General features: G+C 43.1%; 1 protein-coding gene across 2 annotated transcripts in view; it reads right to left on the bottom strand.

Annotated features, from left to right (window-relative positions):
* The window catches only part of tanc1b (tetratricopeptide repeat, ankyrin repeat and coiled-coil containing 1b), a 98,156-nt gene that overhangs the window by 58,276 nt on the left and 16,844 nt on the right, over window positions 1-23,036 (bottom strand). For both annotated transcript variants that reach the window (XM_047600284.1, XM_047600285.1), the window contains exon 3: window positions 9,804-10,010. In XM_047600284.1, the coding sequence (XP_047456240.1) occupies window positions 9,804-10,010 (207 nt within the window). The remainder of the gene's footprint in view (window positions 1-9,803; window positions 10,011-23,036) is intronic.

Genomic DNA, 23,036 nt, shown 5'->3' with positions numbered 1-23,036 from the left:
CAGAAGAATGGGGGGGGGGGACGGAGAAAGAGAGAGAGAGAGAGAGAGAGTTCTCACAGGATTAATATGTTCCAGATGGACTGGAGATGAGAGGCAGTGGTGTCTTAGTCGGACAGGCTTGGCTGCACTCCGTAGCGCACATAAAACTCACTGGCTCACACACACTCTCTCAGACAGCTCCCTGCGTTGATAGCAGCTCTGGTCCGTCTGACAACCCAGAATATTGTCTGCATGGCTGGAGACTCCCAGTAAAACACTGCAGGCTGGCTCTGGGAATGTAAACTGCAGCAGGAAACCACAACAATTAGCCTCTTAGTGAACTAAAAACGAGAGCCCCGACGCGCGCACACGTCGGAAGACGCACGGAGAGCGGACGGGAAGTTCTCCTGCAGGTACCTGCCCTTTGAAAGCGCCTCCTCCCGTCGCCGCTGCAGTTTAGGATAGATTAAGGTCAAGGTGTCCGGGTGCGAGTCAGATGATGTATCTAGGACAGAGGCTCCTCTGAGAAACGTCTTTGTGTTCCGCGAGGAGGAGTCTGCGCTGGCTGGATGCTCTGTTCCCCGACGCACCACATCACAACAGCGTTACAAAACACGGCGCTTCCTCGCTGTGCTGAACTTTATGACAAACCACCACGTATTCACCTCCACAGAGACTCGCTTTGCAACATTTCTATTTCTGAGTGCTGTTTACAGTACACTGCGTAACAACTTTTAATTTGCCCTGAAAGAGACAGAAAATAAGGTAGCGTCATTGAGCGGCAGCAAACGCCTACTAATCTAATCCTGAAAGTGGGAATATAATTGTCTATACACGCATGAAACCAAGTGAAGACAGTCTAAATACTAAGTCGTGAAGACAAAACATCTCCTAAGCGACTAGCTGTGCACGGTTTGAAGCTCTCTCTCCTCGGAGCCCATATTTTCCATGTTGAAAAAAAAAGGCAATAAATCTCAGAGTCTAAACACACAAAAAAAATCAAACTGCAGAGCATGCTCTGAAAAACAGGAGGTGGCTGTGTAATTTAGGTCCATAAATCCATAAAAAAAACAAACAACAAGAGTGCCTCCCCTGGTGCCACTCTTGTAGCCTTGACCTACTGTAACCCAATCCCAACCTCATCCTCTCTCCTCCGCCAGACTCCTGTTATCAGATGGCTGCACGCGCAACCCTCAGTCGCAACATAAAGATGAGACGGCGCGAGAGCGGGGGACAGCCATTTCCTATTAACAAATTTGATAAGCGGCCACTCCCACTTCAAAGAATTCCTCTGAATCAGATGGAACGATTACTCAAACCGTGGCTGCTTGACGCACAGTGCCATCTATGGATATGCAACTTGAAATGCATAAAAGGGGAATGGTGTTTCTCATTAGACGTGAGGAGCTTCCATCTCTGGTATCCGGGCGTTTCCTCGTTTGTGACGTAAGGCAGGAGTCATAGTGTGTAGTAAGGAAAGTGTTGTTTAAAAGCACTAGATTCTGAGGTATTTTATTTGAGAATATAGATATATTTAAGCCTGAAAGACACTATGGAGCATCTGGAAAAGAAATCCAGGTGAACCTGTTATTTGGCAGACAAAGCCAGAGAGAGTCCTGAAAACCTCCATTCATGTGTGGACAGTCAGGCTCAACCTATTACCCAGGAGTCACATGGCTCCAATTAAAGCGGGACTACAGACACGGAGAACGGTGTATGTGAGACACACTTAGTTCAGGTAAATATCTTGTATGGAAAAGCCTGACATGTTCCTGTATTTCATCTAGAAACAACAGGGGGCCTGGTTCGAGTAATCGAAACCATATGCTTAGGTTCAGATTCGGTTTAAACAAACCGCCAAGAGGAACACAGGATCCACACATTAAATGACAAACATGTGGCCGGCCATCAGGGGTAATTTTAGGCCACATCTAAGGGCTGATAATATAGGGAAAAAGGCAAAAGGTCTTTCGGGAGGACTTTAATGCCGAAGCATCAGACAAGGCACAGAGGAGTCCCTTCTCCATTCAAAATCTCATCTCGAGATTTAACAGGGTACCATTACCGCCGTGCCCTTCTAAATGGAAGCGCTGACGAATAAGCAATTGCATTTTATAACAGGCATGAAAAGGTCAGAGAAATGGAAGCGTCAGATATATGACCCTTGAAGGACAGAAAGGCAGAAATAAGATGCGCTCTTCCTTTCATCCCACCTTACATGAAAAATCCCTTATACAAATCCATTGACATACACTGATGTAAGATATGTGTAGGACAATTAGCATAAATGCTAATTTTCCAAACCACCATGCAGGCAGGAAATATCACTAAGACTGAGGAAAAACTGATGGACGAATACAAAAGTATAGATTTCTAAATCAATCATTTACAGTAGAACTACACATGGAGCGTTGGTATATAAATTATACAAATTAATAGTTTGAAATATATCATATTTTGAATACTTAAGCTAACCTGTGTTCGTCAAATGTATTTTTGGAGGAATCCTTCCATTTGATGCAGTGAGTTTATTTGGCTTCAGTATTAATGAAGCTGCAGTCTCCTGATGTTTCATGATTAATTGTATTGAAACAAACACAAACACTCCCCGATGTCACTCAAGAGCAGTTTTGAAGCTCAATGTCGGTGCCACCGGTAGTCGCCATCTTGAAAGTCTCTGAAACTTAAAATGGGCAAAATAGGTGAAAGGAGCTGAGGCATAAAGTGACACCTATGCAGACAGCTAGCAACCCGTCATCAAACCGTCACCTAAAGTAGCCATGACTTTATTTATGCATACCTTTAAGGCTTGATTTAATTTAAACAGGTAAGATATTGAAAACAAAAACATAACCCCCGTGCACGACTGTGGAAATTATTTTCAGAGACTATCTGCGTACCAGGCTGTAAACATGTTTATTTTTAAATAAACTGGAGATTGACTAGCTTTCGGAGACAGCTTCAAGTGGTCACATAAGGAAGTGCATTTCCGTGTTGGCTTCAAGGCAAAATTCTAGGGAATAAAAGGGTGACGTAGTGGAGGACAAAAAAAGCAATGCACTGTGGGCTTAGGGGGGGACAATTGGAAAGTCTGTTTACGTTGCGCAACGTTGCACTTGAGTTTTGTTGTTGTTCTTTTTGCGTGCTAACATTAATGTCAGCGATAAATAATGGTGCGATGAGTCTGAAAGAGTTGCACTTTTCTTTGGCTCGCACAACAAACGGCTGTGTTCAACAATATTTCACTTTTTAACGGTTTTAGACTCCAACAGGCATCAGACTTCCCCAGCGCCGGAAACAATAAGAGGTCAGTAAAATGGCCCTGAAATACTCACTGCTGCCGGTGTTACCGTGAGGCAAACGTACCGGGACATTCTGCCCTTATCAACACAACTAACGGTGTGAATGGAGCAGTGTGCAGCTCCATTCAATTTAACGGCGCTCCTTAAAGTGGCAGATATGTGAATGGAGTACCAATGTAAAAAATCAATCTTTGACCCTAAAAACGGTGCTTAGGACCCACAATGAAATCACGTGACCTTTCGAGGCAAGACAGAAGGCTATAGATCATATATTTCCATGAGTATATATTTCACACTAACTCTTAATTTGTCTGGTCAGAAACTTGAGCTGTTTGCCTTCAGTGCCTTCAGTAAATGTATCTATGCAAATGTGACTTAAAGGTAGGTAGGGGAGGAGATGGATGAGGAAGAAAAACTGAGAGAGAAAGAATCTCTCTGGGGTGAACCAGTCAGCCGAGCAGTGACTGCAGAGGACTCACTGGTATTCACTGTGAGAATCCATAACCAGAAAGCTGGCCAATACATACGCACCCTTGGTGGTTGCATGAATTCATATTTTTCATGAAGTTGACCATTATGTGATCGACATCTCACTGATAAAAACAAAGTAGAAAGCAATGATTTGCATCAATGAAATCCATATTCTTGACCTGAATACATAAGCTGAGAACAGACAGCTCATGGGCTACTGTGATATGCATAGACTGTATAAAACCAGGCGGCACCCCAGCACCATCTATAGCATTTAAAAGCATTCCACAGCATGTTGTGAAATGGGATTGTGTCACCGGGTTAAAAAACGAGGGATTTCTGTGAAACCTTCTCTGTGTAACTTAGACAATGAAATTCATCATCAAATTGTGTTCGGTGGAGTTGTTCATTGACAGATGTCGAGAGGATATGGACCATTCCTCTGCTAGTGCTAGCGTAGTGTTTTCAGATGGGTGCGCATTGCAGTTGTACTTTTGTTGTATTTCAGGACTGACTTAGATATTCTGAGTGTCACAGTAGAATTGGCTTCATCTTTAGGAATTTTTTCCACAGACTTGATGAAAAGCTGCTAGTTTGCTGCACTGACTGACTGGGCTCCTCACCCGTCTCCTCGGAGGCATCTACAGTATGTTGTTATTGTCCTGTCGACACGATGATTAAAGCATCATGGCACACGTACTTTGTGCGTACAAGCCCTAATGCATACCGAACCGTGAAAAGTCATCGCCAGCAACTTACAACGTCCAGTCAATGCCAGTGAAAGGGAGAATTGTTCATGGTTAGGAAGTGATCAAGGAGCTTTCCCAGCATTCCCCAAATGGACTCTGACTTCTTCACATTTCAACTTATCAATGAGGCAGTGTGTCCTCTTTGTGCGACCAAGGAGAATGAAAGCGGCTTCACAGCAGCTGTCATTATGCTGCGAAATGTGGTAATGAGTCAAACTCAAAAGTGAAAAATAATGATATTGTGGAAAAAATTTTGATGAGATTTTGCGGTTTTCTGAATGCTGCTCCAAACTCAGCGTCTAGTATCTGAGAGATAAATGAATCAGGATGAATGAATATCTTATGCACCTGTTCTTGTCAATACCTGTACCAAGCTTGAAATCTTTTCACCATCAAAAAGGGAACCACCGAGTATTGAAGGCTTTTGTGCTGTTTGAACCTAAAATTCAAATGCTAAATTATGATTCATTCCCTATTCACAGCCTCAAATATTAGTATTTTTATATTCTCTACTTTATGTGATTTCTGCACATTCTGCAATATCACAATGAGAGTAATTTTTTTTTTTACACACTAGTTCAATAGTAATGATTGATTACACATCCGTTTCCAAAATGTGCTTTGAATTATGTCTTAGTTTGGCCAGTCATTCAAACAACAAAAAAACGATTTTCCTCTTACCTCAGCAAGATAAGATCTAGTATGATCATACCCTCACCCTAATTAACTGGTTGAGGAAGAAATAACAGTTTATTCAGCACTGGTCTCTGAGGCATTAGGCCATTTTAGACTTCTCTGCAGATATATATATATATATAAAAACAAAGGGTTACATGTTACAAGGAACCAGAGGGTGAGTGTAGTGAAGTGTGGTGAGGTGGAGCACTGGATAGTACTCTTCACAAGGTGCTCATCAGAGGAACCTTTCAAAGGCAACCTCGCAAGGTCTTTTACAGCCCTGCTCTCAGGAAGGCATCAGTATTCCCCTAGGGTTGTCTGGTTACTGTCAAAATCCCACAGTTGACTTCAGGAGAGCTCACCTCAAAAGGGCTACAACTCACTTTGAAGAGAGTTTCCACCCTCTTGACAGCACCGCAAAATAAATTGTTAAAGATGACGAACGACATATATCAACCCTCCGCTCACCCGCCCGGCGCTTTCAATACCATATTTTAATTTAATTTTGGCTGAATGACATTTTGCAAGGAGAAGCAGTACTGGTTACAGCAGACAGTGCTATTGAACTTGCACGATGCATATACGCTTAATGACTTTCAAATTGTACTGGAGCAGAGGTTAATCGTAGGTTTAGAGGGATTTTACACAACCTGCAGTGTTCATATGCCTTAAATCTACAGTTCCCATACAGTCAGCAAGCAAACTAAACTCTCACATTTTTAACTTGAATACAGCTGTAGTCTTGGTTTTGTTAACCGAGTGTCCGTCAAGTCATATTGTCATAATGGACCGTCGCACACAACAGGATGTCCCGTCTCTGATACATCTGAAGTCCCAAAATATTTGCCCTAGCAATTAACCTTTGCTCCAAAATCAAGCTCGTACAGCTGTTACACTGGTACTTTATTAGCTTACCAGCACGCAAACCACATGGCTACGTCTGGCGAGCTAAAATTACGAGGCTGTTGGTGAGAGATGATTGTTGAGTGCGACCCAGATAAACGCCACTGGCAAGGTGACTTCGCTGAATGAAAAACCCTCTCAAGGTCCTTGTAGATAGAGAGACCATGCAAACAAAAAATAATAGTAATAATAATAATCTGGTCATGATTTGCTCGGCTGATCAATAAATGAATCATCCCACTGAGTCAACAAAAGACGAATCTCCCATCAAAGCAAAAAACCAATTAACCTATTTCAAATGTACACAGCGGCCGACAAGAGAACGGTGCCGCTGTGACTGTGACGCACACACAGCAATTACGATGACACACAGTCCAGGAGAGCAATCGGTTATTATGAATTGCTGTTTTATGATCCTTTGCGGGCTGGCACAGGAGCAAAGCTCATGTCTAGATACAGAAAGGTCACACATCAACTATCTATTCAACAGCAGCATCAGTATTACCTCCGCATCTACGATCCTTCAGCTTCTCAGTGGAAACTCGTGGTGACCGATACGTGATATATTATTTACTGCTGCTCAGGCCAAACCATATAACCAATAACTCAGTAAACTGCGCAGCACTGGGGATAGATTTTAATCTCACAACGGCACAGTAACATGTTACAACCAGTGGAGGTCACTGTGGACATGCCCAGGAGACTCGCGGGAGGTGGAGCACATGCAGCACTGAAAAAAGATTTTCTGCGTCAACAATCCACTTAGGGAGATGGTTCGCGTTTGTTCTGCACCCCATCTGGGCCGGGGTGGAGCAAGGAGGGTATATGGGCAAGACAGGTACATTCCGGAGGGTACGTTCGGCCCCGGGGAGGGTCTTAAAGGGGCCTGTAAACCGACAGTAAAGTCTAGTTGCTGTTCAACATGTGTCAGGGTGCCGTGTTTCATGGTTAAGCTCTGGGCTTAGCTGATCAAAGGTGCGCCACTCAACGCCACCAGACTTTGCGGCTCAGGCATCCGTCACACTCCCAATTAGCTCGATGTTCCTCTGTTGTCCCCTGTGAAGTTTTCATGAAAAGAACAACCACCAATCTGGGGCCTTTCCGAACTGCTGTAGATTATCCGACGTGTCGGGAAATGGAGGCCGGCCGCAAAAACGTTTCTCCCCCCGCACCCACCCTCCAAGACATCAGAGATGGCTGAATGGGAAGCACATCAAACGTCGGCATCAAAGAATGCACTCGAGGACGTATGTATAAACACATGTGGGAAGGGTGGCTTGAGGACGTAACTGAACTAGTGCATAAGACTAGTTGAAATGGCATTAGCAGTGTATCCTAGTTCCTTTATGGGTTTACTCAATAAAGCATTTTTCTCCCTTTAAAAAGTTTCTACCCGTTTGACCGCACTGCAAAATAAATTCCAGTTTGCACAGAAAAGCCATGTGCTACAAGTTTAGACCGGAAGATGCCTTTCCAGAGCAGTCTCTTGTCTTGTGAAGACGTATTAAGCAACACTGACATGTAAACTGTTTTCAATCACAATACACATGTCAATGATCATTTTAGATGCGCTGTTGGGTTTGTTGCATACATTCAGACGATCTGCCTGCGCGCCGCTTGTTTGTGCTCCAGCGCATTTCCGAAACATCTTCCCAGTGTTGTTGTTGAATTGCTGAAACGTCTCCGCATTATGCGCTGGCTCTGACTTCATAGCTTCATTGCACCACTTTTGTGTTGAAACGGTACCAATAATTCCAGCTTTACGTCCAGAAACCAAATATATATCAAACAAGTAGGAGGGTGTAAAGCACCAGTATTTGTATTTGTTGATTTGATCATTTGAATTACCGAGCTAACGAATGCTAACTAATACGAATGCTAACATGACAGAACCTGACTTCGCTTACCAAAAGTTATATGCTGCCTCCGCAACCCGGAGCCTCCTCCATTGCGGAGACTTTTCACCCTGACTCTAACCGATCATCTCCTTAAAATTGTCGAATTAGAGTACAGAATTATTTAATGTCCTTCCCTTTTAAAAAGACAACATTTTAACACTCAGCTCTATACTATACTTTGCTCAGCAAGAAGAGAAAACACGTCAACATACCCAACTATGTTGATTTCGTCGCAGAGCTGAGACATTTCCTGCAGCATGTGTTTATTAACTGGAGGTGTGAACTCTCCCCCTACGGGCTTTCACAGTTACCTGTGAGGAGCGTGGTGGAGCGTCTACAGACTGCCCCCCCTCCACAAAAAAAAAAAAAAAAAAAGCCTTTCTCGCTGGTGGTCCTCCATGACATCCTATCTTGGAAGTTGTCATTTTTTTTTCGCCCTCATCCATGCCTCAGAGCACCGCGAGAGGGAATACTCCTTTAATGAGTGTTTCCCCTTTGTGGGTCCCCGGGGCCCGTTTCACCTTGACAAACCCAGCCTCTTCACTCTCTTCATCTCTCTCTTTCTCTCCCTTCAAGTCTTACATTTCATCAAACACTTTATTTTATGAGCTTAAAACAGGCTTTTCAAATCCTTTTACTATGTAAGTTAACAGAGCGGTTTAAGGCATATTTGTGTATCCATGTTCATAATGCGCTACATCAGATTGCAGTATTTAGTCCCACAAAATGACATAAGTGCAGCTGGTGAGAAAACGAAAACAATGGCAACGCTTCAATCTAAAGAATGCAATGAAATACACAAACACAACCCTTAATCCCAAGGCTAGTTGCACTGCAGAGTGACCGTTTTTAACGGCGACGTTGACTCGAATAGCACGAGTTTGTTTAAAGGTCAAACCATACTATCAACTTCAAATCAACAAACCTTTACACCAAACGCATCAAAGCTGCAACCGCTCTAAACAATGGCTTCGATAGCCCACATATGAGCGCCACATGTGAGCAGGGGCCACACTGACCGCTTAAAGGATTTCTCTCCTGTTTGCCAAGCCTCCAGAATACAAAGATTCAGGTTGAAACAAGTTCAGCTACAAAAGGTATTCCTGGCTTTGAAGCGCTCCACAGCTGCTAACAAACACGTCCACGACGCGGTGGATAGAAAGAACCCGGGGAGGACCTGGATCCAGTGTAAACACATGACCGTTACCAGGCGGTGAGGTGTAAACACGCGGACGCATCTACAGAAACCTCTTCTTTGACGCAAGGTGATCAAATACAAGCTGACACAAATGCAACTCCCTCGAAGGAAACTGAGCTCGTGGTCTGACCGGTGCGATCCGAGGCGCTTCGTCCACATGACTTATTGTTCGTAAAGTGACTATTACTCAGATTTGTTTGACATGTTTTACGGAGAGGAATAAATTAAAAGCCGCTCCGTCTGTGTTCAAAGGCCGGGGATCCGTCTCTCCTGAAGGACGGTCGGATGTTCAGAAACTGTTAAAAGACACCTGAAGGCAAGAGGGATCATTTTTCCAGCAGGGCCCGCTGAGACGAACGCAGCGCCCATTACGTGACTCAATCAAAGACGACTAAGAATAGGAATAATCCAAACGTTTGTGGGACATTTACTGAAGCGTGTCTTGGTTTACGTCGGCACAAGGAACGAAACTGCTCTGTTCTCAGAGGATAAATACACTGCTAATGACCACGCAGCAGATGTCTGAGTGTGCAAAAAACAACATTCACACCAAAACTAAACTGTGGCATTAAATACAATGAAAGATCAGAAAAAAAAGACAGAGGAGGAAGAAGGCGAAGAGTACCTGGCGATCTCTTGCTAGTGCGTAAGGGCATCATGTAGGTCTGTCTTGGCAGCAGAGGCGAGGACGGGAGGGACATGGACACTCCCTTGGAGAGGCTTAGCCTGAAAACATCCTCCTGTGTGTTAGGGTGACCGCCGCCGGGCCCGGGGGGCAGCGGGTTCCCCTCAGGTGGGTATCTTCTTTGGGCGCTATGGTTGTGAACATCACCTGTTGAGGAGAATCACGAGCTTGTTACGACACATTCATTAGCAACGTGTGGACATGTGGACCGCTGATTATGTACAATTGATCGAAGCTTTGCCCTCAGTCAACTTCTGTTTGTGGTTGGGGTTAAGTCCTGGGAAAAATATTAATTGTAATCTTCGTAATTGTAATCTTCTCAAACCTCCATGATTAATTCATACTGCTTTTATTTGTACTTGTTTAGCTGCCAAATATCATTTAACTTGTTTTGGACCAGTGCTCTGTGACTCCTCGATCTGTTTTCAAGGGTTTTGGTGCAATGCTCTGGTTAGGCTTTTAAAGTTCGATCTAAAAACCAAACCATTTTCTTTTACTACCATCCCGACTCGCTGCGGAAAGCAGCTTGGATGATGATATAACAAGATGGCAGCGCGCTCTATATAAAACAGACATTAAAGCTAAGAGGTGAAAATGTCCAAACCAGAGCTGCTACTTTTTCAGGAGTCAGGCAAAAGTGGAGTTTTTCCAGCTGAATGACACCGTTTTTATTTCATCACGTGATTGTTATGATTGTGTTTCACGGCAGCACGGAGCCTTTCCCATCCATACGGTTTCAGGTTATTCAGTTAACCGTTATGCAACCTTGTTACGCGGCGCAGGTGCCACAGGCTTGCAGAGAAATCAGCTTATCAAACAATGGAGAGGTCTCTTACTGGTATTTTCCACAATGATATGAATAACGAAAATCAAATATTAAACAAGTATTAGTGGTTTCAAGGACCCAAATGCTGTAAGCAAGTCTGTTCAGACTACTGGACTTATCAAGCTAAACTCTAACAATATATGTACACTAATATATAAGACCTACACCTTACTGTGGAGAAGTTAAAAGTCTGTAAAGCAATTTTGGAAATTAAGTTTCTAATTTTGCATGCAGGCACGTGTGCATGTATGAACTAAGCATGTAAACACATCTATATGTAGCATATGTAGTTTTGACTATGTTAACACATGTAGGTCACAGTTCATAGTTTTTGTGAAGTTTTGTGTGTGCTTCCATTACGTATGAAGGCACACACCTTTATATGTCCCCAGTATCTATGAAGGTCCGTGCTTGTCTCCGGTATTTATGCACACACAGACCTGCACATGTCCACAGGATGAACAGTATGTGCGTGCAGACATTTATCGGCCCTCTCTTAATGGGGAGCTTGGGACACAAACAAGGATGACTGGCAGATGTGGTAGAAAGCAAACAGCACAGACCTAGTTAGGAGGAAAAAAACAGGGCCGTATAATATGTATTTAAACCAGGGGTCAGGGGCATGTGAGCGTTTCTCATGCCTCTGCGACACGTGGGAAGGACGTCCAGTTAGCAGAGCAAATAATGTCGTTGACGATGGAGTAGCGAAAATATGTAATTCACTTGCAACACAGACTGGCTGCCTCTTACTGGTATTTTAATTATTTTGTGGATAAAATGTGAAATTGAGCAGTCTCTCTGTCCGTACCATTTCCATTTTCTCTCTGCAAGGCCACAGCAGAACACTTGGCAAACACACACTCACACACACACCATGAGCTAGGGTTATATATATTTAAAATGTTTGTTTTAAAGATTATCACATAAATAAACAAGTCTGATACACTCCTCACCTTGCTGTGGTGGGTTTGCTGCTTGTTGGCCTTAAAACTAACTACTTACTGCACCTCTGACCTGAGGTTAAATAAAAATTGTAAAATTGGACACACAGTCTGTCACAGTGAACAAACAAAGAGATGCCAAGAAAAGGACTGAGACGTTTTTCTGAACTCTTTGTTGTCAAAGAGAGCTGAAAAAAACTCTGACAGTACATCTGCAAATCTAGCAAAGTGACAGCTTGACAGAGAAACACGTTCTTTCAGATTCCATTTGTCAAATGTACTTGTAAATGTATTGGCCAAATACAATTCATATGTATTGAATTCTTCCTTTTGTTGACTAATACATTTAGACAGACTTTACTTAAGACTAAGACTAATATCAGGCCACAGACCCCAAACTGATGGAGAAATCAAGTAGGGACCTACTATTAGCTAGCTATTTATAAATATACATTATGATTAACATTTTGTATTCAATATTAAGCTATCCCTTATCCCTTTACTAAAATATGTTAGATTCATGTGTATTAAATGTAAATGTAAAGCCTCTAAATGTAATGTAAATTTAAATTTGTGGGGGAAAATTAAAAATGTATATAAAAAATGTCTAATCAACCAAAGATTTTGTGCACCCCCCATCCCATGCAGTACCTCTGTGGACCCCCTGTTGAAGACCTGTGATCTAAGAAATAAGCATTATGCTACATTTATGGTTGTGCAAGACATTCCCATTTGTTGGACGTACAATTTACATATGTAAACTGTTTCCTCAAAGTCCTCAAAGAATTCCAAACAGACAATCCTGGTACAGGATTGCGGTGATGTTCAACCCAGCTGTCCAAAAAACAAAATACTACTAGATATTTGCTACATTAATTACAGTTATTTCTTATATTTGTGTTCTCAGATGGTTCCCCACAGTCTTTACATGTGAGAGTAACAACTAGTTCACTCCGGAGATGGAAAAACTGTTTTGGAAAGCCCATTGAAGACATGGCCCTGGTAACAGCAAAGTAATCTATTCTGCAGAATTAAAGTTGCCCACTCATCATAGCCACATATTAAAATGTATGAATTACCAACCTCAAGATAACATGTAATACCTAACTAATAATACAGACCAATGCGTCAGCAGAGCCAGCTAAATCATAAGTGCAGATGTGGTGAACCACAGTAACGACGATTAGCTTTGGTTCTGCTTTCAGAACTTCAGCAAATTAGCACTGACTCCTGTCTGCAGCCAGAGGTTTGCAGAATCACTGAAAACTCAAACGGCAAGAGGCAAGCCACTATTAGCATCCTACTTTTCTCTTCAGGGAAATGAGGGTTGCTGGGCTGTTGTGCTAATCAGAAACAGAGACCTCTGTTCTCCAGGCCTCTGCCTCACCACAAGGGACACAAAGCTGTCCTGTGTTTTAAAGGGCTGCTAAACAAAGAAGAATGCCAGAGACAGGAAGCAGGAAGGTTGCAGCGACACCTCTGAACGCCCGCGGACGTGGAAAAACCTGCGAACGATCCAAAAGGTCACTCGGCAAAGGCCGGGACCTGCCGTCACCTTGACCTGAGTGGGACATTCTGCATGTACGCTGACACTGACACTTCAAAGGGGTCCTTGGGGGAAATGAGTGCGTTAAACACAAACCATATGACAAGAGTTAATCCTAGCATTTCCATGGTTGATGCTACATCAACACGAATGTTTACCCTGTACGAGAAGACGGGGGAATCATTAATTAAAGAGTTGTCCTGGTGGGTCAGAGGTAAAGGCACTGGTTTGCACTGGCATTCGACATATGATTATCCCATCTCCTCTGACGGCAATTTGATTTTCATCATTTCATAATGAAAGAGGTACAATTTTTGATTCGGTATTGGGTATGGATGATGCAGTGCAACACACCCCTAGGTTAGGGAAGCACTATTTTAGTAAAGGCAACACTGGTTACATGGTAAAAAAGCTGCCGACGGACACTTGCTGCTGCAGTCGCAGCAGGCCCCGCGGCCGATACGGGTTTCGGCCATGCTGCATGTTAAAGAAATTATGACAGAGTTGTAATTTTGGTAGTTGGTTCTGAAAACAAGAGGCGCCACATGAAAGCTTGCCATCCGAGTTCTGGTGAACAGGCAGCAGCGTGTCATGGTGACTGCGCTGCCATCTGACCGATGCTATATTGCGCGGAAGGACACAAGGACAGGAACTCGCCAGGGCTATTTCAGTTACTTTCCGAAACCCTGGATGGGGCAAGGCCTGCAATTTCAGGCCCTGCTGTGGTCGAGGAAATCAGCCCTTTCTAATTATACAGCGCTGCCCCAGGATGATGTAAAAATGATTACAGTCCATGCATGCTCTTTCCTCCTCATCAAAGTGAGTGTCCAGAGCCCACTAGGACATGCCCAACCCATAAAAGCAGTTCAATATTATTTCAAGACATTGATTTAGAAGAATATATATTAAAGTACTAATCAATTATTTGAGCAGGTCATTTAGAGCCGATCGTGCATCCGAGCTTTTTCCAACCAACGTTCATTTGCAGGAATGCCATAAAGGTAGGACAAATGTTCTTTTCAATTCAACTTCATTAAAAAAAGGGGAAATGAAGACTTTAAATGAATGAATGCCTTCGTTGTTTTAAACTACATAATCACGTTGCAAGATAATTTCTGCATTTTTCTTGTAATCTGATTACAGTATGTACAACCTTCACTAAGGCTAGTTGGGACAGCGCTCAATCGTACCACATAAAAAATGTCCACGATGAATTAATGATCCGCTATGAATCGACGCTAATTAATCTTACAAGTGGATCCTTTGAAATGTGCACTGGAATGTGATCTGTCACAAAGATAAAGGACCTCTCCATTGTCCAGCAGAGGTATTCAGGAAGGGGTTTTTGCCAGACAACAAACGTGTGTGAAAATAATAATAATGTCATAAATTCGGCTTTTGTGTTGCGTCACATTGTTTTCGAAAGCAATAAGCATTTTTGTCAAGAATTTTCAGTATTAAAGAAAGATAGATTTGCACCCGCTTACGTCTTTTATACGAGAGATAAGCATCTGATGAATGAACCTGACTCATTGAAGACACAAGCCTCAAGTTAACCTCTAATTGTCTCCACTTAAACATGAACTCAAGTCAGCAGTGTAGTTATTTAAGTTTCAGTTTCTTTTCTCTCTTCAGCTGTACCAGTGGAGTCAAACTCAATCGGAGAAGTGGACAAAAGAACTGACTCCAAATCACGGGCCAACCGGAATGGGTATTTATTCAAAATGAGGCACAATTTGTCTTTTTCGGATGTATTATCAGACATTATTCATGGAGAAACAGGAATTTAACATTTCCCAGCCATAATAAATGATTTAGAGCAAAACCAAGCTCAACAACTGAGAACAAATTTCAAAATAAGACACATCTTTTGTGTGTTACTCTCTATTTGGAGATTTCCACTGACTCATTCCAAAAGAATTATTTTTTTCTTTGCAGAATTCAACAGATTCAAATGGGGACATGAAGTGGGATAAAGCGGGTGACAATTAGGCCACGTTTACATGAATCCGATTACTGGGTGAAACCGCATAAATCTTGCACGTTTTCCTACATGACCGATCCGGATTTTGTTAAGCGGCTGCAACCACACCTTTTTGAATCCAGGTCGTAGGTTTAATAAAACAAAACAGATACGGAGCCTGTATGGATTCTTTTTTTTTCCAAACGTGTGAACGCCTACATACGAACACGATGATGTCATTGCCTCACCCCTCAACAACAAACAGCATCTATGGAGGACTACAGGCTTGTGACGGTGCTGCATCAGATATTGACTGTTGCTGAGTGGCAAGTCCAATATATACTGTTGCTTCGCCACTACAGTGAGTTAAAAGGGAGTATGGATTGTAATCCGGTTTGTATACGACGCACAGGGTTGATGCGCATGCTCCGCCTCTTCTTCGTCTTTTTGTGGCCGTTCTGTTGGAGAAACAGCGCCATGCACAGGCCTGGGATATGTACTACAGCCTTTCTACAAGTAGCCTAAAACACTATCAGTGTCTGATGTTTTGTATGTGAACCGACTGGTGTTTAGTTCTAGCGGTGTTGTCGTTTATATTTTAGCAAGTTTTCAGTTTGCTGTGTGTGCGCTACCCTGGTCTTTGTGTAAGAATCTTCGTTAACACGTTTAAGTAATTAGTGCTTGAGCTTTTATGGGTCAACCGTGTGGACTGATGTAGCTTCAGAACTCTACTGATACGCTGAATGGAGGCAACCATGAGACTCCAATGAGTTTGCCAATAAAGTTGGGAGGAGAAGCTGATTGATGTACCTGCCTGATGCCAAAAGTTCTGCAGTGCAGTCTGGGATTTGTAGTATCAATGGTGCATATGCAAAATTCCCACAGGCCAATTCTGAGGGATCAAAAATATTATCTTGCGGGCCCGAAGGTGGCCTTGAGTTTGTCATGTGTGATCTAGAAGAACATTTAAACACCAAACCAAACTTACATCAGTTTCCACAGAAGCCTCATCATGGAACATGAACAATGACCTGTCTTTATTGTATACGTCATATGCTTTTTGTGAATCTGTGTCCGGAAGATGAGTCTGATTCATAAGGTCATATGTGACGCAAAGTCTAAAAAAAACAATCATGATATGTGACTGAATTAGCAGAGAACCACAGCGGTGAATCTGTCAACCGGTCCACTAACTGTGATGTTCACTCCAAACCATCTCGATTGCCACAAAGAATATTGTTTACAGTTCAAATTATATCGGCAAAACCCAATACAGTCTGTTTAGATTGTTTGACTCATGACCTCATTCGGTTTCCATACACATGTACTGTACACACACACACACACAAATATTAGCTTCCCTCTAGCTCACGTTATGGGCTAAAGAGAAAATGAAGAGAGATGGTAATTAATGCAGATTCTTTCATTCAACACACAAAGCACGATGACCATAGGACCATCCACCAAAGAGGAGAATTCTTTCGCTAGACTGAGTGCCAATGAGGATTCCCTGTGTACTTCCGAGGCCGGGGTGACAGTCGCACAAAAGCTGTCATGGTTAACACACAGCGACCCACAGGGAGGAGAGAGAGCGAGAGAGCGAGAGCCAGACAACAAAGACTACAGAGTGGGGGAGGGTCTCGGTTATGGGTCATCTATAATGATCAAGGACAAATTACACATGTTAATAAGATGCTAACGTTTCTGGTTTACAGTCCACAAAATAATGTGAAACAAAAATGACTTGTTAAGGCAATGGTATGCAACAAGTCTGTGAAACACCGCGGAGGCATCACGGTTTTCCCATGAGGCCGTTCTTTTCTCAGACTACTCAACTCAGCCAGTGGTAGCCATAGAAACGGTCAAAATACTACATAAAGCAGCTTGATAAAAAAAAAAAAAAGGACTGCAAAACGCAGACTGATGTAAGTGATAAAACAAAGCAAACAGGCCGTGTTAGCTCTCGCACATTTTCTTTCCACTGGTATCAACTTCCACACGGCTTCATTTCCGGTACAGAATCAGGCACATAGGAAACGCGGGGGCAACCGAGGCGACATCTCTTCCTTGCAGCATTTTCCTGGCGCTCTTGTTGATTAGACGTTGCCAGTATCCCACCTGTGGGCATGTTTTCTAAAATGAATTTTCAACCAAATTCCATTAACTTTTCAATTGTCTGGAGATATTTTTCGCTTACTGGTTTCAGGAGGAACACTCACCTATGCTGGCTGTCCCCGAGGACAGAAAACAACTCTGCCAATGTCTATAGTTTTTGAAAACAAGAACACTTCCGCAGCTCCGACACTCTCTCAGCACAAATTCACTTGATGATAAGAGCAAATTAGGTGTTTTATGCCAAGTTAAGATGCTGTGGGCGAAGTAAGGTGACATTTTTGAATCCAGAAACCCTACAGCCACGTCTATCTCCCTCTTGGCCTCTGATGCACAGCTCTGCAGTAGCCTGAGCTCTGGAATGCCCCCCCACCCCAAAAACACACACACACACACACACACACACACACACACACACACACACACACACACACACACACACACACACACACAATGGCCCCAGGGGAAGAGTGTGTGAGAATGTGTGTTGGGGAGACAAAGTACAAGGGGAGAAGGTGAAGGGTAGCACTGGGCAGGCACCGTGACATTTCCCATTCCTCTTCATAACTCCCTAATTTAAGTGGGTACAGGAAAAAAGGGAAAATATGAGCCAGGCGGCATCTTTATCATTTGAAGATTTGGGAGCCAAAAGGAAGGCCTCTAAAAGGATAGACAACAGAAATACTGTGTGCTGCCTTATGGCAGAAAGAAGTAGGAGTAGACAATAACTAAAAATACCATGCACTGCTTGACCTACCTGAAAAAAAGTCTATACAAAGAAGACGGTTTAGACCATCATGTAAACACACAATCCAAACCTGTGATTGTGCAGATTTTGTCTTAGAAACTTCAGTACACTGGTCCAACTGTCCTACAAAGCTACTATGCGTGTGTTCATGTCACCAATCAGTGGTGCATTTCATTTACCGGGAGTTATCGGCGTTCCAGAAGACAGAAAACTGGATAGCTGCGTTCATGAATGTGCTTGCCTTGTCCAGATACTTGGTGGAAACTTCAATATTTACATTGTTTTGAGTGTATAGTGAAATTAAAGTTTTTAACTAATATTATTGCTATAATGTTAAACTACATTTAAGCTATTTAAGTTACACAAATTGTAAAATGAAGGCTATCGTTTTAAGCCGTTGTTAGCGCAGCGTGGGCTTGTAGGTCCCATATAACACATGAAAATCTTACATTACACTGTAACAGCAACATGTGTATGTTGAAAAATACCATGTGTACAACCGGTTTAATGCAACAAAAACTAATGAGAAGTGCTAATAAATGGAACATTACAGGAGCTTCTAATTACTGTTTACACACGGGGCGGCCATCTTGGTAACTCAGCTCGGGGGGTACTGAGGATTCTACGACTTTCTGAGTAGGAAATCCGAGTTCGGGGGGCATTCCAATGGAAAATTCCAACTCGGAACACGGAAATTCCGACTTCTGAGCACAAATGGAACGCGCTACAAGTCTGAAGGCTGCTGCTGGTAACATGACACGACATGTAGCACTGAAAGAGGAAAAGGTATTTAAATGAGATATCACAATTGGTAAATACAGAGGTTAACCAATCTGCTTCTCAGCTGCAACTGAAACGAAAAGTGAGCTCGTTGTAGCCAAAGGGCAGTTACACAAACATAAATGATTCACCATACTCCAAATCCTAAATGAACAAAGCGACCACGCTCAATTTCCAAGGGTTTGACCTTGTTCCACCAGAGCTTTGGAATAAATTAAGTGAGATTCACTATTGACAGTCCTGGCCGGAGAGTTATTGATATTCATGTGAGTAGTATTGTGTTTGTGACTATGAATGCCTCTCTACAGGCCTCCTTGGTACCAGAGTCTAGACAAGTGGGGCGTGCTCTTCACTCCTACGCTGTTGCCTTCACATACGACAACCCCGATCATGATCTGAGCCTGTTGGAAGAACAAATTGTTGGCTGTGATTTAACATTGTTTAACTTAGTGTAGTCAGGCAAGAGAGTTTACATTATAGGTATGCCTGAAGGCGCCATAAGGAAAGGCTGATGCAATGGAACAACATTACAGAGACAGTTTACCTTTCTAAACTGTGTTCATGTTTATTAATGTTGTACTTACTCGTGTTTCTCTCTGCTAATGTGTCTGATCAACTGCTTAGAGACGTAAAGATGTTTATTAAACTTAGTAACAAAGGCTTGATTTGCTACAAATGTGTTAATGCTTCGACAGAAAGACCATAAAAACCCTCACGCGGGTTCTAACACGGGGGTTAATTACGGCAACGTCCTCTTGCGAGTCACGGAAACAGCTGTTACAGTCTAAGCAAAGGACAAAATGATGAACACGTGTCCGTACTGTGATCAATCATTTGGATGTTGTGAACACAGCTCTGTGCTTCAACTAGTCACAAAGCAGCATGGTGAGGGGAGAGGGGGCAAGGGAGGGTGACTTTACAGATGTCCCACATGCTCCGCTTCATTTTGTTTTGCTTTGCTGTCGACACACAATACAAATTATGACTTTCATATGTTCAGACACACAAATAAAAGTGGCTCGGAGGCGACGGTGGGATATTTACTTCCAGGCAAAAGCGCACTGCGGTAAGGGAGCCCCGGGGGTTACCATGGAGATCTGGTTTTAACAACAGATTCGGATCGCAATTAGCACAGACCATTAGGCATGAGGTTCATCTGGGGCCAGGTGAGGTCATGAGAACGCCACTAACCTCTGGACAACGGCCTGTTGAGGGATGTTAAATGGACAAGGATGTAGCACAAAGGCTGCCCAACCAAATCCTTCCAAAGAGCTTAATCCCATAAGCAAACAAGGACTGGTGAAAACCCTGCAGCTTTGTGCCATCTTTTGGAAAATCTTGAATGTAGCATCGATTAATCTTACCTCATTTCATGGGATGGTAGAAACATCTTTTCAACCATTGGCACGGTGAAGACGTGTTGATTTATTTTGAAGATTGGCAATGGGATTAAAAGGATGTTGCCTCTTCTGAGACTAAACAGGCCTTCTCTACAACTCCTACAGCACGTCTTGACCTCGGTTTCTATGCTCATCAAACCACTACTTTTATACCTGAGTGAACTTCGCCGGTAAAGTCTTTTAAATAAAAACCGATCTCGTAATGGCGCACTTAAAATAAGAGAGACGTAAATGTGAATAGGGAGCTCTCCGTGCAAACCAGCCCGCTATCCAATCAGCACTATCCCATAGTCCTTTGAGGTTAGGCACAAAGGAGCCAAGGTCATTAGTTCAGCCTGCCCCAAACCCTCCTGACCAAAGGATGGCAAGACATTCATCTGAAGGCACAATCACACAAAAAAAGAGAGTCTCTGTGTTCAGAAATGCAGAACGGAGCAGTGCAAGGCAAAGTAGAATTGAGGAGAGAGGAAGGGGGGGCCCTCCAAACCCCTTAAAGACTGAACAGAGGTCTCAACAGACACCCGCACAGACGTTTCTGAAGAGTCAGAGTCTGTGACGGCATTGGGTTGGTGTCTGCATGGAAGAAGGCAGCAGATGAGAAAAAAACCCTCAAAACTCTTGGAAAATATCAAAGTAAATTAAATAAAGTTGGGCAATGAAGAGCAGGCACTTTGTACACAGTCTGAGTGGCAGGATCTCATAAAAGGGACAGTTTAAGTGCTTAAGTGCCCATTCAGACTGAAAAAGGTATGAAAGTTAGATGGAAAAAAAAAATCAGACAGAAGGAATGTGTCTGCCAGAGGAGGTCACGCTGTAATTAGACAAACGTGTGGCCTGCTGACCTCACAGCCAATGAACTGCCACGACAGCCACTATCACCCCTTCAAAGTCCATCTACAAACACCTTGGCATGTTAAACTGATAAACCACTTTTCCTCCTCTTTGAAGGAGCAAAAGAAACTATTTGCCCAAGGATGGGTGAGGGGTAAAGGAGTGGCGAAAGGGAAGGGGCAGGGGGAGATGTGCATGCATTGTTGCTGTACTCTGGATGACATCAACCCCCGGCCTCCACAGAGTCCTCGTGTATTTGTTTGACTTCTTGTTCGTTGCTGCGCACGGAGTACCAAGGTCACAGGGACCACTGGTGCAGACTGTAAAGGAGCCAGCCGGGGTAATGGAAAGTGGTAACAGGCTGACACTGCAGACAAGCGCGCCAATGGGAACCATGGAAGCATTTCCCCTAATTCCTGCCAGAAGCCAACGGGCGCAAGACCAGTACCAAACTAGAGCACTGAGCAGGATTTCTGTTCATCCTATCATCACAAGCCCCTTCCCAACATACCTTTCTGGTGTTGGAGAGGGAGTGCCTGTGGGTTAACCTTTCAAAACTGACAGTCTGACATTTGCACCGATTTCACCCTGTGATTGGCCAGGTGCTGAGGTGTGGCTGCACAGCTGAGTCATGAACAAGGTAGTGCTCTTCTCATTCTTCATTTGTTACATGAATATTTATGGCACTTTTTATTGTCATAGCTCAATTCAATAGTCTCCCCGGAGAGACTAATGCACCTTTATCTCCTTTATCACCTTCAAGGGTGGCGTTTCAGTGACCCCTTCCCTTATGGCTATGTGGCCAGAAGGTATAAGACGCTGTGAGTTTCTGAGGTGGTTAAAAACCCGGCTTGGAGGCCACAACCCAGCCCTAGGCTAGTAAATTCTGCTCTCCTCCACGTTGCTGGTTGGACACCATCAAAATATATGTACATATTTCAACTAGTCCCTAAATTGACCCCAGGTGTGTGTGTGAATGATTGTTGTCTATGTGTTAGCCCTGCAATAGACTTGCAACCTGTCCAGGGTGTACCCCGCCTCTCGCCCGATGACAGCTGGGATAGGCTCCAGCAACCCCCGCGACCCTACTGACTGAGGATAAGCGGTAAGTAGAAGATGAGATGATTTCAATTAATCCCTTTCAAAAATTACAGTTATGTTCAAAATTCGACTTTCGGAATGCAGCCTTTTTCCCAGTTTACACGCAACAGAGAAAATAACTTATTGGAACATGTCCTCCTCCTCCTCCACACTAGGTGGCGATGTGTTTTTTCAGCGGGTTAACACGGCTGCCTTTCCGGTTGAACTATTACGTCATATAATAAATAAAGAGTCGTTCATGCGTCAGACGATCGTTTCAAACAACAACATGTATAATAGTATAGCTTTTTTAAAGGTGTCAATTATGGTGCAGATGTTTTGGTTCCGGGGTCATATACCAGCAATTGTGGAGCATGCAAACACGTGTTTTCTAGTTTAACTCAAATTAAGGCGTAAAAAAGGCCGGTGAAAAATGGTTTCCAATCGCATTATTTCGATGTCTTAGTTGGAAAAGGAGAACTCCAATGTTAGTCAGAGTTACGCATTTACATGCACTTAAGTCCAGTTAGAGTCAGATTAAGGCAATAATTCGTTGTTTTTTCCACATGTACACGTAAACATACTGTACGATGAGACAGTTATTTCAGGTGGGGGAGGGCTACTTCACATGAAGTTTCCTTGCCTGTGAACGCTTAACATAAAAACATGCAACTGTGCAATGCAATTAAAAGCCGATGAAGAGTTTGGTGATAAATGTTCAGATATGAGGATGACATCTTCCTTTGAGCAAGGAAAAATGTACATGTATTTAAAATGTATTTGCATTTCTTTGATCAATATGAAAAGTTTAGGAGTAAAAAATGGCTTCACATAAATCCCTCGTTACTTGTAAGTCAAGAAAAATCAACAAATCCTCTGATAGGAAGCCATCTAGTGAGTAAGCACTAAAACTAAAAGGAAATCCAGCCTGACTATCAGGCAGAAA

This window comes from Mugil cephalus, chromosome 12 (assembly GCF_022458985.1).
Source record: "Mugil cephalus isolate CIBA_MC_2020 chromosome 12, CIBA_Mcephalus_1.1, whole genome shotgun sequence".
Classification (NCBI taxonomy): domain Eukaryota; kingdom Metazoa; phylum Chordata; class Actinopteri; order Mugiliformes; family Mugilidae; genus Mugil; species Mugil cephalus.
This window is presented reverse-complemented; position numbering and strand designations above follow the sequence as displayed.